The 16,613-nt window shown below is 50.2% G+C and overlaps 3 protein-coding genes across 3 annotated transcripts; 2 read left to right on the top strand and 1 right to left on the bottom strand.

Annotated features, from left to right (window-relative positions):
• Positions 1–11,408: 11,408 nt before the first annotated feature.
• Positions 11,409–12,336, top strand: CLAFUR5_10807 (uncharacterized protein; the record flags this gene model as incomplete). The annotated part of the gene is made up of 2 exons (XM_047909955.1): positions 11,409–11,734; positions 11,787–12,336. 2 exons carry the CDS (start codon positions 11,409–11,411, stop codon positions 12,334–12,336), a joined length of 876 nt encoding a protein of 291 aa, XP_047765403.1.
• Positions 12,337–12,940: 604 nt separating this feature from the next.
• Positions 12,941–14,094, top strand: CLAFUR5_10808 (uncharacterized protein; the record flags this gene model as incomplete). Its single annotated transcript, XM_047909956.1, has 3 exons — positions 12,941–12,969; positions 13,110–13,342; positions 13,403–14,094. 3 exons carry the CDS (start codon positions 12,941–12,943, stop codon positions 14,092–14,094), a joined length of 954 nt encoding a protein of 317 aa, XP_047765408.1.
• Positions 14,095–14,528: 434 nt separating this feature from the next.
• CLAFUR5_10809 (uncharacterized protein) lies at positions 14,529–15,736 on the bottom strand (the record flags this gene model as incomplete). Its single annotated transcript, XM_047909957.1, has 3 exons — positions 14,529–15,437; positions 15,492–15,621; positions 15,675–15,736. The coding sequence occupies 3 exons, from the start codon at positions 15,734–15,736 to the stop codon at positions 14,529–14,531; spliced, it is 1,101 nt and encodes a 366-aa protein (XP_047765407.1).
• Positions 15,737–16,613: the final 877 nt, after the last annotated feature.

The raw sequence follows: 16,613 nt of genomic DNA on the forward strand, positions 1-16,613 counted from the left end.
TCTTATCGAAGAGGACGTCCTTAACTCGTATAACCCTATCTTTTAATAGGTCCTATACGCGGTAGATATTAGTAGAGTCGTATCCTATAAGGTAGCCTATTGTAAGGGCGCGCGTACCATAGGGTCCGAATGAGATAGTTGTTGTTCTACGAAGCTACGAAAGAGGAGCGCGAGGCGCGGCGAAGTTATAAAGTAAAGCCAAGCCGCGCTAACCCGATGCAGAAGGTCCGCGGTTCAGCCGGGCCGACGCAGCTACAGTGAGGGGTCGCGGGCTGCCCGTGACAGTACCCCCCCTCCCAAAACACGCCTCAGTCCTCTGAGCGTTATTCACCTTGTGAGGCCACTTGCCTGTCGAGCTCCATAATCGCGCGAACGCCGAATCATCCTCTAGTGCCCTGTCGTCATCCGATAACATCGCATTCGCTCTATCAAGACTATCCTCGACCGGCTTCCTTCGAGAAACATGTTGCCTAGTTAGCTGGCTTGCCCCAGATCTAAGTCTGTCTTCGGCTCGCACTCGCGTATGATCCTTATGACCAAAGTTGGGTATCATTGCAGGCTCTGTAGGCTCCACTCGAGTATCGAATATGTGCGGAGCAGATTCTATTAGAGGCAAGGCTCGAGGCGACTCATTCGTGACGGTGTCTTTCGGAATGACCCTGATCGAGTTGAGCCCGAGTATCTCAGTGGCTGGTAGGGACCAGTCAGATGGAGCTGCGAAGCCTACAGGCGTAGACAACTCCGGCCGGTTATGGTGAAAGTCTGCAACAGCGGCGGCTGCGTGTTCAAGCATGTCCTCTGCAGGTTGCCAGGTCTCACCATCCTCTTCGTTCTGATATCCAGCCCATTTCACCTTGTACCATGTATCTACTTTGCGCTTGTGCCCCTTCTTCACCTTGCCTGCCCGCTTACGGGTGTACATGTCAAGGATCTTTTCCACCTCGTACATGTGCGTAGGTGCTGCCACTACATCGGCTGCTGCATCAGCCTCGGTGGTGTCAGGTTCGATAGTTATCGGTGGTGGCGGCGCCAGATGCTGCCCTTCAAGTGGTGGGAAATCGGGGTGGTCGGCTCGTTGTAGTAGTGAGGTGTGGAAGCAGTTATCAAGTCCTACTAGAGCGTCTGATAGTTTCAGTCGATAAGAGAGTCTGGCCGGCATAACTTCCGTGATCTGGTAAGGGCCGGCATATCTCCTGTCCAGCTTCTTAGATGGTCGAGTCGTGCGGATGTTCTTGGTGCTAAGATACACCCAATCACCCACCTTGTAGTCTGGAGGAATGCTTCGGTGGCGGTTTGCTGCCTCTGCTTGGAGAGCTTGTGACATTCGCATATTCTCTTGAAGGTGTTTGTGAAGCTCGCAAATTCGACGCACAAAGGTTTCTGCTGATCGCGCGTCCAGTCGCTGGAGAGTGGTCAGTCCTCCCTCCTTTCCAGCGTTCAGGTCAACTCGCTCTATGAACTCAGGGTTGTATCCTAAGGTGGCGTAGAACGGCGACACACCAGTAGTCTCAGACAGGTGATTGTTGATCGCGAACTGAGCAAGGCACAGCCATTCTGCCCAGTCATCCTGTGCCTCGTTGGTGAACATGCGGAGATACTGTTCCATCGCCTGGTTAGTGCGTTCTGACTGTCCATCAGTTTCTGGGTGATACGAAGAACTCAGCTTGCGATTTGTGCGGAGCATCTTGCAGAGTTTCTTCCAGAAGGTAGCAACCCACTGCTTGCCACGGTCTGATGTAATGGTGTCAGGAAACCCGCGCCGACAGAACACATGTTTGAGGAAAAGCCTTGCCGTATTCTGTGCTGTCATTGCGCCAATAGGGATCAGCTCGACTTCCTTAGTGAGCCTGTCAGTGACGGTCATAATGTTGTTGTAGACCATGCCGTCAAGAGTGCTGTCTGGGAGTCCGACAACGAAGTCGACTGCAATGTGTTTCCAAGGCCGATCTGGAACAGGAAGTGGCTGTAGTAATCCTAGTGGCTGGGAGTGCAGAGATTTTGTTGTACGGCAGGTGCGGCAATTCGCGGTGTATCTGCGCACGGATCTCGCTAATCCAGGCCAGTAGAATTCACGTGCTACGAGTTCATAAGTGCGAGCTCGTCCTGGATGGCCTGCTGCTGGAGCGTCATGGTTTATCTTGATTATCCTGGTCTGTAAAGCTTGGTCATTTGGTACCCATAAGCTCCAGCCGTCGTATTGGTTTCGAACATATAGCAGGTCGCCATCCACTTTGCAGTGTGCTGGGTGAATCTTCGCTCTCTGTAGCAGTGTAGGAGTGCGGTCTTTCTGCAGGTCCTTAATCGCGGTCTTGAGCTCGTTATCGGTTACGTACGCCGTCGACATTCGATACTCGAGTTCGGCTTCCCGCTGACTTTCACGCGTCGCCGGTTGTTCAGTAGGCGCATCTCGTTCTGTAGGCATAAACTCTTCAGCTTCAGGGTTTAGCGGTACTGGTTCCTCTTCTTCCGGCGCATCTTCTACTGTTGCCTGTAGTGAGGCGATCTTAAGGAATCGCTTAGGAGGCAGCAATGTCTGATGCTGATGCTGGTTCCGAGGGTCGTCCACCCCCTGCGGAAGGTCCTGGCTGCGTCTCGTCAGGCTGTCTGGCTTTGTACCTTGAAGTCCTGGACGGTATATTATCTTGAAGTTGAACTGTGACAAGAACTCAGCCCAACGCGCTTGTCGCCGATTTAGCTGCTTTGTCGTCATGAAGTATTCCAGGTTCTTGTGGTCGGTGTAAATCTTGACTGGCTGTGAGTCCTCATCATCTGCCTCGCAGGCGAGCTCGGGTCTCCATTCCTCAAAAGCCTTGATGATGGCTAACAGTTCCTTATCATAGATTTCATAATTGCACTCCTGTGGACTCAACTTCTTCGAGTAGAAGGCCACAGGATGTAGCACACCATTCTCGTCATACTGCGAAAGCACGCCGGCGTTCACAAAATCTGAAGAATCTGTCTCTATTACTGTTTCCCTGCCTGGCACGTAATGTGCGAGCATGCCGGCTTTGCTGAACGCAGCTTTCAAATTGTCAAAGGCTCGTTGGCAATCTAGTGACCATTGAATCCTTCTGTTCTTGTGATTGCTTGGTCCGTCCGACTTGGTCAGGTTTGTGAGAGGAGCAGCTATGCGCGAAAATGCTTCGATGAATCGCCTGTAGAAGTTGGCAAATCCAAGGAAGGCCTGGACATCCTTCAGGTTCTCAGGAGCTTCCCATGTCTGAATACATTCGAGTTTCTCGGGGTCCATCTCGATGCCGTCAGGGGTTATGATTAGCCCAAGATACTTCACCTTCTGTTGGTGGAATTCGCTTTTGTCGATGTCCACTGTAAGTCCTGCATCGCGTAGCTTGGTGAGAACCTTCCGCACGTGTTCAATGTGCTCCTCCAAGGTGTCACTGAAGATAAGTACGTCATCCAGGTAGGCCGACACAAAGTCGTCTAGGTGTTCTTGCAAGACCTTGTTGATGTATGATTGGAACGATGCTGGTCCGTTGCACAAGCCGAATGGCAACACTAGACACTCGTAGATGCCGTATCGTGTCGCAAACGCTGTCAACCACTCGTGCCCTTCAGCTATCCGTAACTTGTTGAAGGCTGCTACAATGTCCAGCTTTGTGAAGTACTTCTTGCCGTGCATGCGGTTGAGCGTCTCTTGTATCAAGGGAATCGGATACCGGTTCTTGATAGTGATCGCATTCAATCCTCTGTAGTCGATACAAACACGCAGCCCACCTCCAGGCTTACGTACCACTAGCACTGGTGCAGGAGACTGGTTCGTCTTTTGCCCTGCTTTCCGCACCTTCCCTTCAGATGTTTGCTCGTCTAGCCATTTTTTAACTGCCTCGTTCTCCTTCTCAGCTAGGCCGTAGGGCTTGCGGTATGGTGGCTCTTGTGGACCATCAGGCTTAATGTGAATCTCATGATCTACGCCTAGTCGGTGAGGTGGGAGTCCTTCATGATCCTTAGCTGAGAAAGCGTCCGCAATATCGTGGTACATTGGCGGCAACTTCTCCTTCGGGTTGTGATTGAACTGCTTGTTCAAGAATTGGTCCAGATCATCAGCAGCCATTGCACTCAGCTTAAGCTCTCCGCCGTCGCTCTCACGCCTAGTGGGCATGATGTAGAAGCACTCAGCCCCAGGCCGGTGCGCGTACATCCCCCACGCGCGTTGAGAAACGCCCTGGCAGTCCACTTCTTCATCGTCTATGTCTTCCAGGTCATATGATGAGGCATTCAGCTCTGCTCCTCCTGCTGTGAAGCTCGCTACATCTCCAGTGAAGGGCTCTGGTCCGTACCGTACTGGTGCCTGCTTCTTCTTCTCGCGGTGGTTCAGGGATTGCACTGTTGTCGGTGTCTTATTCTGTAGACAGTGACCAAAGCAGTAATCCGACCTGAATGCCACCTCGCCTGTCTCCCAGAAGATGTTTGGGTTGTGCGCTGTAAGCCACGGCAGGCCAAAGACGATGTCGTATTCGAGGTCGGTGACGTAGCATAACATTTGCTCGTGATGATCGCCTATGACTACGTCTACAGGGGCCGCGTGTGTAATCTGCCGCGCAGTGGCCGTTCCATCTCCCAGTGTTAGTCGTCGGCTTTGCGTCAAAGGGATCAGGGGTATTGTGTATTTGCGTGTGAATTTCCAGTCAAGAAAGAGAGAGGTGGAAGCAGAATCTACAAGGCCTCGAGCCTTTCTCTGTTGTATCATTACGGGTAACACTATGTGAGGGTACACAGCTGGCTGTTGCTTATCCAGTGCGCATGCCGATATCTTAAGCTCCTCACTATAGTCTGTTACCGTCTCTTGCGTTCCGTGTCTCTCAATCTCATGCTCTTTCTGTCCTAGGAAGTTCGGGTGACCGCTGTCTACCACGCTTAGGCAGCGGTCGTGCCATTTCCCTGCCGCGGATCGGCGGCTAGGGAACTGAGGTTCGCGTTCGGATTCGGCGTGGTATTGCGTGGACGCGGTGGGCGATAGTCGCCATCGTACCCATACATTGGGCATTCAGGGTTGGTCGACACGTGAGAACCTGTACGGCAGCGGTAGCACTTACCCTGCTTCTTAAGGTCTTCGCGCTGCTCACGGTTGAGCGTAGGCAGGTTCTGTAGATGTGTCGGCAGATCCTCCTTCTTCTTGGTACCAGCGTACTGTAGTGGGCGCTGTACCAAGGCACCTGCTACACCGGCAGCGGCACTAGCAACTGCGTTGCCGTTGTTCTGGTTGTTCTGGCCGCCATTGCTGTTCGAGTTGCCATTGCCCCGGGGGCGCTCCTTCTGCGGGTATAGTCGATCTGTCTCGTAGAAACTCTCGTCCAGTGCGGTGCACTCCTCGATAACGTCTTGCATGCTGTCTAGGCGGCGGTCGACTTCGCGGTCGCCGAAGGTCTTGATGAAGTACTTGCGGTTCAGTCGGTTACGGAACAGCATGAGCTCGGTCTCATCGGTCCATGACATCCAGGCGCGCAACTTCGAGTAGCGGGCATGGAAGGCTACAAAGGTTTCGCCTTGTTCTTGCTTGCAGGTAGCAATGTCAACCATAGCCTTGGTTCCCTCATTGCGTGTGCCATATTGGCGTGTCATCCAGTCTAATAACTCTTCTCCAGTCTTGAACTCGTTGAAGGACTGCTGTCCAGGCACAGGGATCCTCGGCTTGATGCTTCGCTGAGGATCACCTTGTGTCCACCCATACACGAAGCGCAGACCATCTGCCTCAGTGCGGAAGGTTGCTACAGTCAGCTTTAGGAGAACACTGCTGTACCAGCTGTCGAAATTGGGGTCGTCATCGTTCTTGAAGTGCTTAGGGTCGGGCACACCCTTGCCGATCTCCATGCCGCGAGTGAGGGTGCGGTCAATGGTGAAGAGACGTTCTGGAAGGTCAACCAGTGGTGTCTGGGTGCGGGTGTTGCGCATTCTCGAGTCACGACTGTTGTTGGGTCCTGGTCGCGGACGGTCGTTGTCACGTCCTCGGCCATTGTCGCCACGGTCATCGTCGTCTCCATCGTTATCGTTATCACCACCACCGCCACCGCCCCCTCCACCAGCAGCTTCGCGATACCTACGCAATAGCTGCTCGAGTGAGGTCTCGCGTGGGCGGGAACGAGAGGGTCGGCGGCCTGAGCGGCCCCTACCTCCGTTCTGTGTGGTGTCTCCTGCCTCAAGCCGAGCCTTCAGGTCATCGACTTCTTGTTGTAGGGCCTGGTTCTTCGCCTCAGCATCTTGTGCCTTCTTCTTCTCCTTCTCGCAGATCTCGCTGAACTGCTTGCACAGGTTGTTGGCTTCCTTGTATTTCTTCCCCAGCTCTTGCAACTTAGCTGGGTCGCAATCCTTCTTGCTCTTGAGATCTGCTGCCATTTTCTGTGTGACAAGCTCTTCACTTCGCAGCATCTTGTAGATGCGGTCGTATTCGGTGTACAGCGTGGTGTACTGGGTGTTCTGGAGGTCGTTGGCTCGCTCCATTACATCGAGTTGTCTGCCCTTAGTAATTGCCGTGTTGACTGCTTGTAGCACGAAGTCGTGGGTGGTCTTCGGGTGTTGGGATGCAAGGGTCGTGAGGTTGTCTGGGGTGACATTCTGGTATTCGGATGCGAGAATGTGTTCTGCCTCGTCGAGTGATAGATACACCTCGTCTGGGTCGCCGCCTGGGTTCTCTTCGAGCTTGAACTCGAACAGTTCTGTAAAGTCAATCTCACCACCTTCTTCTCGCTCGAAGGCCTTCTGGTAAGCTTTATCAATCTCTTGTTGTAGCGCGACACCGGTGTCTACTGTGACCCGCCGGTTGTCGTCCTGTGTCTGACTCTGAGGAAAAGAGGAGAGGTCGGGGAAAAGAGATGTGCGCTGCTTGCTTTTGCCCTTAGGCTTAGGTGGCGGTCGCATGCCGCCGTTCGCTGTTTGTGAAGTCATGTTGTCTGGGTTCGGGGGAGGCGTGACGGTGCCTGTATCCTGACTGTCTACGAGCGCGCGACCACCTGCTGATGGTGTCGCCGCGTTGCGTTCTCTAGGCATCTGCGCGCTGTGCGCCTTACCGTGTTCTGTGTTCTGATGCGGCTCTGCGCGTTCTCGAGTTCTGCGGTTCTGTCTGTTCCTGTTGTTACGCGTCCCTTACCTAGATCCGCGATCTGGGTAGTAAGGTAGAACAAACTGTAAGGGCGCGCGTACCATAGGGTCCGAATGAGATAGTTGTTGTTCTACGAAGCTACGAAAGAGGAGCGCGAGGCGCGGCGAAGTTATAAAGTAAAGCCAAGCCGCGCTAACCCGATGCAGAAGGTCCGCGGTTCAGCCGGGCCGACGCAGCTACAGTGAGGGGTCGCGGGCTGCCCGTGACACCTATAAGCGCTCTCTCCTAGAGTTTCTCGCTCTTACTAGGCTAATCTAGTCTATAGATAAACACGTATATAAGGGAGCTATATACTACTATATAACCTACGTTCGGAATTCGTCCTATTACTAATTCGAATAGGGTCTTCTAGCCCTTTAACTAGATAGGGGATCGCTAGAGGATATATACCGCTACTATAGTATATTCTAGCTAAAGCTTTTCCGGTAATCGTACGTAGATACAAATAGTTCTACTTATAGTAATGATTAGAGCTCTAGCTCTTTCTACTAGGTCCTACGTAGGCGCGTATTCCGCGGTTACGTACTATTTAATCTTGTTGTTATTAATGACTAAGCGAAACACCTTCCTAATAGCGGGCTCGTTATCGCTATAGAAGTATACGAACCTACGACTAATAAAGTTAATAAAGCTTAGTAGGCTATTAAAGTAAGCTAATACCGATTACTAATCCCTATTCTTAATAGTAAACTAGAAGTATCTATAGGAATCTAGATCGTAGAAGTAGACGAGGTACCTATTACCGTTATAGGCGATAGTAAATTCTACTAAGTCTATAGCTATATAGCCGTATAGGGTTATTACCCTAATAGGCTAAGACCGATTATATACCTTATAAGCTTTACTAAGCCTATATATTCTATAATATATAGTAAGGGGTACGCTTAGACTATCGTTTATAATCACCTCCTTAACTCTAAGCGGTAACTACTTAATACGTTTAGCGCTAATATAACTAATGATTTGATACTACTAGCGGCTAGAGAGCTTTTGGTGTTTAATAGGGGTCCTACTAGATGTAGCTATACCTTTAGTGCCCCTAGTACTGTTTATAACTACGAGAACGGTATAGTTACTATCCTCTTAAGTAGTTAGCGATACTACGCTATTAGTAGGTTTATTGCCGATGTTTATACGTTTACTAATAGTACTAATAAAGTACGCGTTACGTATCTTTTTAGTGACCTTCGGTAGTACTAGGCTCTCTTTTATAGGCTATTAGTAAATAATAGGTGACTTAGGTAGTATAACTACCTTAAAGAAAGGGATTGTACTAGTAGGGCGGTATAGGTCTATTAATTTAGTGTCGTTGTACTATATTGAATTGCTACGTCCGTACTACTAGAGTCCGGCTATTTCTATACGTATATAAGAGATAACGTTTATATAAAAGCCTAGGTAGTAAGCTATATCTAGTAAGGTGAATAAATAGCCCCTAATTAATATATAAATACACCCTAACGCTATAATTAGAAAGGTAGTTATTCTAGCCTAGATTTCTAAGGTAGTAAGGCGCTCTATTAAGAATATATAGGCCGTAGGACAAGCATGTAGGTATAGGTGTGTTATATAACTAGATCACGTGACTAGGGTTTACTAGCCTATAGGCTAGTAAACATCCGGACACCTAGTATCTACCTACACCTATACTAATACTAGCGATACTATATATAGATATACGCTATCCTATTAGGTCCTTCTTTGTCTTTCGTGTAATCCGCCGTCTTCTACTACTATATAACTCGTACTTGTTTAACACGCTCTATAATAAACTCTATACCCCCCTAGTTATAATAATGAATTATATAAGTGTCTAAACAGTTATTATATACCTAGCAATTCCTAAAGTTGACGCTTAACTTACTAATTGAGCTAGAAAGAACAGTAAGGCCAATAAAGCCCTTATTGCTTAGTAATGCCTTCTTCGTATTAATAATAGCCTTGTTACGTTCCTAGTCCTTACGATTATTACGATTTAACACGCTAAGTAGACGCTCGCCGTCGTCGCTTAAGTAGTAGTTGATAAAGTTTTTCTAGTACTTCTTCTACTACTCTAAGCGCTAATCCTTTACTAGGCGCTTATCGGGGTTAATTATATTGTATAAGAATAGGCCCTTATAATAGGTATCCTTAGGCTCGCCGGTAATGTTCTAGTAGCCGCTTAGCCTATTATTATCCTTGTCTTTGTTCTTATCGCCGCGGCTACTACGACGACCCTTATTACCGCGACTATTACTACGGTTATTACTACGGCTACTACTACGGTCACCCTCCTTTAAGCTAGTACCTATAGGTACTATTTTATCCTCTACTAAGGTTTCTCCGGAGAAGGTTACGAAGACTAATTGACTATTAGTTATTACTAGTACGGTATCGCGTGTCTATTTAAGGTAACGCTTAGTAAGCTTTTATAGTAACATTTTGTTACGCTTCTACTCGTTATATAGAGAAGTACCGTAGGCTAGAGCCTACTTCTACTAAATAGTAAGTAGGAAGTGTCTACTAAGGTCGTCGTACTCGACGTAGTTATACTTAAGTATCTTAGTCTATAAAACTAACTAGTCTAAGTACTAGTTATCGATTCTACGTACGCTAGCCTTCTAAAGCCTATGTTAAACAGATACGAGTTGCGCAGCAGTGGAAGACGGCGGATCACACCAAAGACGAAGAAGGACCCAATGGGATAGCGTGTATCTACATACAGTATCGCCGGTGTTAGTGTAGGTGTTTCAGGAGGGACAGCTGTACTCAGGACTTGACTAGCAAGCCCTGATTACTAATCCCCCTAAGCACTCAATGTTGACCCTATGACCTGCATATTCTCAACAGCCTAGATAGCTTAAGCGTAAGCTACCGCTTACGTAGAATATCGTCTAGACTATACTAATCCTTAAGAGCCTAGTATTTCGCTCTAAGGGTGTTCTAGCCGTGTATTAGCTCTTACCCTAGCTCTGTCGTCGTACGGATAAGGTAGGTAGTAAGCTTTGATCGCGTAGTAGTAAAGATATCGTATATCCGTTACCTTCGGTCTACGTCTATTTGTCGTAGCTTAATAAGGTCTCTTAATATAGCGTCTCCTACCGTATACGCTTATTAGATTTCCTTAAACGTTAAGTAAGTAGGCTCTATTAGCTCGTTACTTAGTTAGTAAGGATCTATATACTTCTAGACATTTAAAGACTCTACGTAGAGCTCTAGCTAATAGTTAAACTTATCCTATTAGTTATAGCTCTTTAGATCTACGGTACCCTAAGGTAGGGTACCGGTAGTTACCGGAGTCTCGGTAGTAGCTATAACTATAAAATAGGTTATAGGCTAGTAAAAGTTCTACGCGGGTTTACTAGGCCTAGGTAGTACTACTATACTAGTTATAGTAGTGGTGTTATAACGATATAAACTCTACTTTAGGGCTTCCTTATCGTAGCGAATGTTAGTAACCGCTAACCGGGCTTATAACTATTTATTAGAAGTATAGGAAGTTATTATACGCGCTTATATAGGGTGTTTCAAAAGTAGGTTATATATTATATATGTCTATCTAGAATAGACAAGTGTTGCTCTTGAAGAGGCTGTAGGTGACTAATTAGTCACCTAATTCTTAGCGTACGTGGCCTTAAGTTTTAATAATATTACGTTAGAAGTGTAGGAAGTTATTGTACGGGCTTATATAGGGTGTTTCAAAAGCAGGTTGTGTATTGCATATGTCTATCTAGAATAGACAAGTGTTGCTCTTGAAGAGGCTGCAGGTGACTAATCAGTCACCTGATTCTTAGCGTACGTGGCCTCAAGTTTTGATGATGGGATGTTGCCCATGTGCACGCTCGGATCGCGACAAATAATAGGATGTTGTCTATATATACGCTCGGATTACGACATAACGTACGTACCTATTAAGTAGACTCGCTAGATAGCGAAGAATCTGAAGAGGAATTGTCCTCCTAGTAACGATTCTGTAGGATGTCGTCGTGTTAAGATACCGTCGCAATTAAAGTGGAAGTAGTATAATTCTTAGTAAAAGTGGCCCGCTCGGTAGTGAAGCACGTTATAGGGTGTAAGGATATAATAAATATTAGCCGAGGAGATTGCAACAACTAATTTAGGGCAACAACGTGCCCTACATAAAAGCTAATAAGGCACTGCTTTCAAATAACATAGTTTTTCACACCTTGCAAATCAATGCCCTGTCCTTTCCAATCGAGATCCCCAGTTTCACACGTCGTGCATTACACCATCCCCAAGCAACGGTGCTGTCATTTCCGACGACACCGCGCATAGTGCCGTCGAAAGCTGTGAGATGCACGAAGCGATGGGGCACTGCAAGGCGCTCGCACACCCAAACTGGTTCGCCACGACAATAGCAGCACTACTCGTTGTCGGCATCCTAGGCTCTTACATACCACAGTTCATCAAGATCTGGCAGAAACGGAGCTCCGCCGGTCTATCACCATACTGGATCTTACTGGGCGGCCTCAGCAGCATCTGCGCCTTTGGAAACATCATCAGCCTTCCCGCTAGTCGCGAGGACATCAGCTGCTGCAAAGAGATCAATGGCGTTGCCTGCGCTGCTGCGCTGTTGGGCGTGGCACAACTGGTTGTACAGTGCACCTGTTTCATGATAATGTGAGTGCTTCGAGCCGACTAACGCAGTGTGAGGTACTGATCTTCCTTCCAGCGTCATCTTGTTCGTCGTCTACTTTCCGACCAACAATCGAGACACAGCAGCAGCCACCGAAACCGAACACCCACACGAGCCTCCAGCAAACGAGAAACACCGCCTTGTCGTTATGCTCACCATCCCCAGCGCCATCTTCACGGTCCTATTCGTCACCATCGTCATCACGAATGCCTTCCACAAATACGACCAATTCTGGGCAGATCTGCTGGGTACAATAGCTGGGATACTCGCTGGGATACAATACGTGCCGCAAATTTTCTACACCTGGAAGTTGCAGGATCTCAAGAGCTTGTCTGTGTTTACACTGCTAGTGCAGGCTCCCGGTGCCTTTGTCTTTGCTGCTTCCTTGGCGAATAGGGTGGGAATCAAGAGAGGGTGGAGCACGTGGTTGCCGTATGTGGTCACTGGCACGCTGCAAATTGCCCTCCTGATCATGGCGGCTTGGTTCAAGAATACGGAATTGAGAAATCACAGCGCTTCTAAGCCAGTGGGCGATGACAATAGCGAGAGAGCACCACTGTTGCCTCAGCGTCAGCCGGACTCGTAGAGTGGGATCCCAAGCAGACCTGATCAGCATGCTCCACACGACAGCGCGCCAGCAATCGACAATGACAGCGAGCTCCCTCTCACCGACACCGACCAACTCCAAGCAGCGGACTCGGCATGGCCAGTAACACGATCCTTCCACCGCGGCGAGCGACCGCCACACAGTTACGAGCCACCCACGCGATTGCGCCCCCATACAAATGCGCGCCGTGCATTGGCTATGCCAGATCCGCGACCATTGCAGTCCGCACACGAACGCTTTCAGGTTGGTTGGGCACCTCAACAGCTCTACTATCCTTCGCGCGTGCCCATAGACCACGTCGAGGTCGACGACATCTCGCTACAATCGCAGCGCGATGATCTCCTCGCAGTACAGGGCAGACTCGATGTCGCGCCAACGCCAGTGTACGTTTTGAGAGCGCGTGCCGCCACAAGGCCGCGCAGACTGCTTTGTCTCCCTTGATCTAGCAAATGCACGACGCGCTAACACATCCTTTTCAGACAAGTACAACGCCGCCGAGCTCAAAGCGAGAACCTGAGACGTATGACTAGCGGTTGGTAGTCTCAACCGAATAGAGAAACACGTTTCAGCATCACGCCAGACGATGCCACTGTGCATGGCATTCGGAATGAGGTACGTGTCTTGAGGTCGAGGGCCGCCCACCGGCGCGGCAGACAGTCACAGAGTGATGGGGATATGCACTGCACGACGCACTTTTCTGTTCGCTAACCTGTTGCTTCACAGCGCTCCCGTCCACCCCATCCGGATGACAGCCTGTCCACGATCCCCGAGTCACAATGGGAGAATACGCGCCCGATTCCTGTGCCTGTGTGCCGAGGCACTCAGGCCCAACAGAGACCGCCAGACGCACCAAAGGGTCTTATCGCGCAGCAGATACAGAAACGGTCTCGAGAGTTGATGCGCGCTCAAGAGACACCGCCGCTGGGATCGATCAGTCCGGCTCACACCAGCGATTTCTTTGATTCAGACGATACACTATCTATTGGTAAGCGCCTGTGCTTCCACTATCAAGCATCGTTCTATGCTAACGATATGCTCCCTTCAGGGTCAAGCCAGGCTGTCGCGTCTGCATCTGAGGAAGAGGAGGATCTGTATGGCTCGACTCCTCCTAATGAAATACAAAACACGAGCCCACCACCTGCAAGTCTACCCAGCGGCACCTCATTTCAGCCTGACGAGGTTGATGGCGTCTCACCGGCAGCGCAGAGCACAACGAGCTCAGAGTCTACCCAGTCGCCTAGCCCGAGCCTGACAACAGAAGAGAATTACCTGTACGATAGCACACCGCCAGAAATGCGAGGCAGGACTGGTTTTGACCCACCACGACCAGATAGCGCAGCAAGCCAGCGGACTGTAATCCCCGAAGAAACGGCTAGTTCTAGGCGCAGGTCAAGTCAGATTGGCCCACTAGACACCTCACACAACGCGAGACCTACAGAAAGCACGGGACTATTCGGGCTGCCGGAGTCTGTACTGGAAAGGCTCGCTCATGGAAGCGTGCCACATGCTTCGAAGAATGAAGGAGAGGCTGAGGTAATGGATTCCGCACTCAAGAAGTTTGCTCATCGACCGTATCAGGGACCGCAGGGGGGTCCGAGTGGACTTAGCGAGCAGCAGCGTAGACAGGACAGTCAGGCTGAGGTAGAGCAGGAAGAGCGAGTAGAGGACGGTGCCAAGGAAGTGCACAAGGGCGAAGGCAAGGATGAGGAGGTGGCAGAAGAGAAATCCGAGGTTTGAGTATAGTTTTGTGAGCTGCAGCAGACTTTCGGTGCTATAGATTTTGACAGTATGCTAGAGGGCCATCTCTTTAGCCAAAGCATTTGGCTGTGCTGCTAGTGGAACGCTCCGCGTCATCTCCTCGCCGATCACCTCTGGGTGGTCTCCTCATTGCCCCTACTCTTTCCTTTCGCATATGCTACTGATGAGCACCAGAAGCATTGCGGCTCAAAACGTTGAGCAATCGCAATGGCTGACACGTTCACCAATCTGCTAGAGACCCCGTTTGCAAGCCACATCACTACGCTGTGCCGCCAGCCTGATCATTCACTTCATCTTCTCGCCGACTGCCTCTGAGCGCCCTCCTCACGACTCCCACCTGTGGAATCTCTAAGTATCAGGCCCTGACGCTCAATCCGAGGATCTAATGCGTCTGCGGCTGCTGCTGCTTGGTTTCATGGAATGGGGATGGGGATTTGGGGGTCTGGTGGTAGTGGACCTTGCAAATTTCGTGTGTTGGGTGCGTTCAGGCGGAAACGCATGGTTTGCGGACCTCCGGTTGAGAAAGATGATGATGACGAGCATGTCGCGGAAGCTGGTGATGCTATGGTCAACGAGCGCAATGGCGGTGGAAAAGGACCTGGCGGTGGGACTCGGATTGGAGCGCTTGTCGTCGGCGGTGGTGGAAAGGGGGTTGGCATCGTGGGGTGATCATGTGGAATGTTTGGTAGCCCGGCGGGAGTGTAGCCACTCGCGGCCGGGAAGGGTCCTGATAGGGTGGGAGATGTGTAGTAAGGGTGGCCGTGTGGGAATGCGGATTTGACGAGTGTGCGGCGCTGGTGCGTTGATTTGTTGTAGTGGGATGTGGAGCCGTCGGGGTGGACCTGTTCTATCCAGGAGTTCTTGGTTTCTTCCTTTGCCTTCTTGTTTTGCTGGATGAGGGTACGGGAGAGGTCGAGGGCGAAGGGTGGGAAGTCGGTCATGAGGTTCTGGCATGTCTTGCTGTCGATGAAAGTCTCGAGGTCTATTCTGGCCAGGAGCGGGGAGATGATGGTGTTGCGGAGGATGTTTTCTGGGTCTGCTGTGTTGGTGTATATCTCGGCGATAGCTTCTGCGAAGACCTCCTCCATCTTGTCGGACGAGACGTTCTCGAGGGCAGGTTTCAGCTTCCCGGCTGCGAGGCGGTCGAGGTTCTTGATGAAGTACTTCTCGGCCAGCGCGAACATGCGGATGTCGAATGTGACGGAGGAAGGATCCGTACTCGAGTCGTATCCGAAGGTGTAGCAGTACTTCAGCATTGCCTCAATGGCCGGTCCTGGATCTTCGAAGTCCTCGTGAAGTTCAATGGATTTCGCATCACGCTCCTGAAGGGTCGGCGGTCAGTACGGGATCTCGATCCATACTCGACATCAACGCACCTTGAACTCGCCACCAAACGCTCGCTCGAACCACTCGGAGGATCTGCTAAGGATGACCTTATGGCAAAGCCATTTCTGCCCGGCGCAGACAATCTCGATATCTGGGTACGCGGCTTGGTTGTTGAAGGTGCTGAAACATCGCGTTAGCATGAGCCATCACCTCCGGTCTCTTGTTCGACGCACTCTGCCATTTTGCTCAGCATCTGGTCTTGCGCGGCTCGGAGATTCAAGTCGTGTTCGCCCATGCCGTCGCAGGTGTGTGTTGGATTTATTTGTACTGTGGGAAGGAATGTGTTTGCGTGGAGAAAGCCGGGCGGTGGAAGTGATCTTTGAAGAGGGCGCGTACCCTTCGCGGCCCGCTTGTGATGACTAAGTGGGATCAAGATTTGCATGTGAAAGCCGCTAGCGTCTTCATTCCGGTGGCGTTCACTGCAATACATAAAGATAAGGAAAGAAGCGTAGTCCGTAATCTCTGCGTACTAATGGCAGCTGCGTTCTCTGATCATCAGGCTAGTGTGTGCATTCCCAAATCATCGCCCTCTCGCCCTAGTCGCTATCTTCCAACCCATATCCTCACTCTGGTCCGCCACAGGAGTGACAGTCATTACTAGACGGATACAACTACATCCACTTTGAGGTCCCTATTCAGGGTCACGCCGAATCGCTTCATCACATTGCAGATACTTTCTCAGGTGCGCTCGACAGAACCGTGTACCCCTCGGCGGGGTGGTGTTACGCCACAGCAAGTGGGCTGGCATACCACCTACGAACGTGGAGTCTATAGCTATCTTGTATTCGAGATACTTGGATGGGGCAAAAGAGTATTGCGGCAGCTTCGAGGAGTTGTGGATACCTCAAGGACCGGACTTCCTAGCCCTCAAGCTTTGCTACGATTAGCACCTTATCAACAGATTCAGTGTTATCTCGAAACACCTGGACTGAGACAGGTCGGTCTCACAAAAGAAGAAGATCTGGCTGGACCTTCGTGTAGCAATCATTCGAGTAACAAACGAGCATCTTCCATCGAGACGCCGCTGGAGAAATACACTCAGTCAATATGAGGCGCAGCACATGAATATCCAGCAAGAACGTCAGCATCAAAGACTGCGACGGAAGAACCAC

This window comes from Fulvia fulva, chromosome 8, assembly GCF_020509005.1.
Source record: "Fulvia fulva chromosome 8, complete sequence".
Taxonomy (NCBI): Eukaryota; Fungi; Ascomycota; class Dothideomycetes; order Mycosphaerellales; family Mycosphaerellaceae; genus Fulvia; species Fulvia fulva.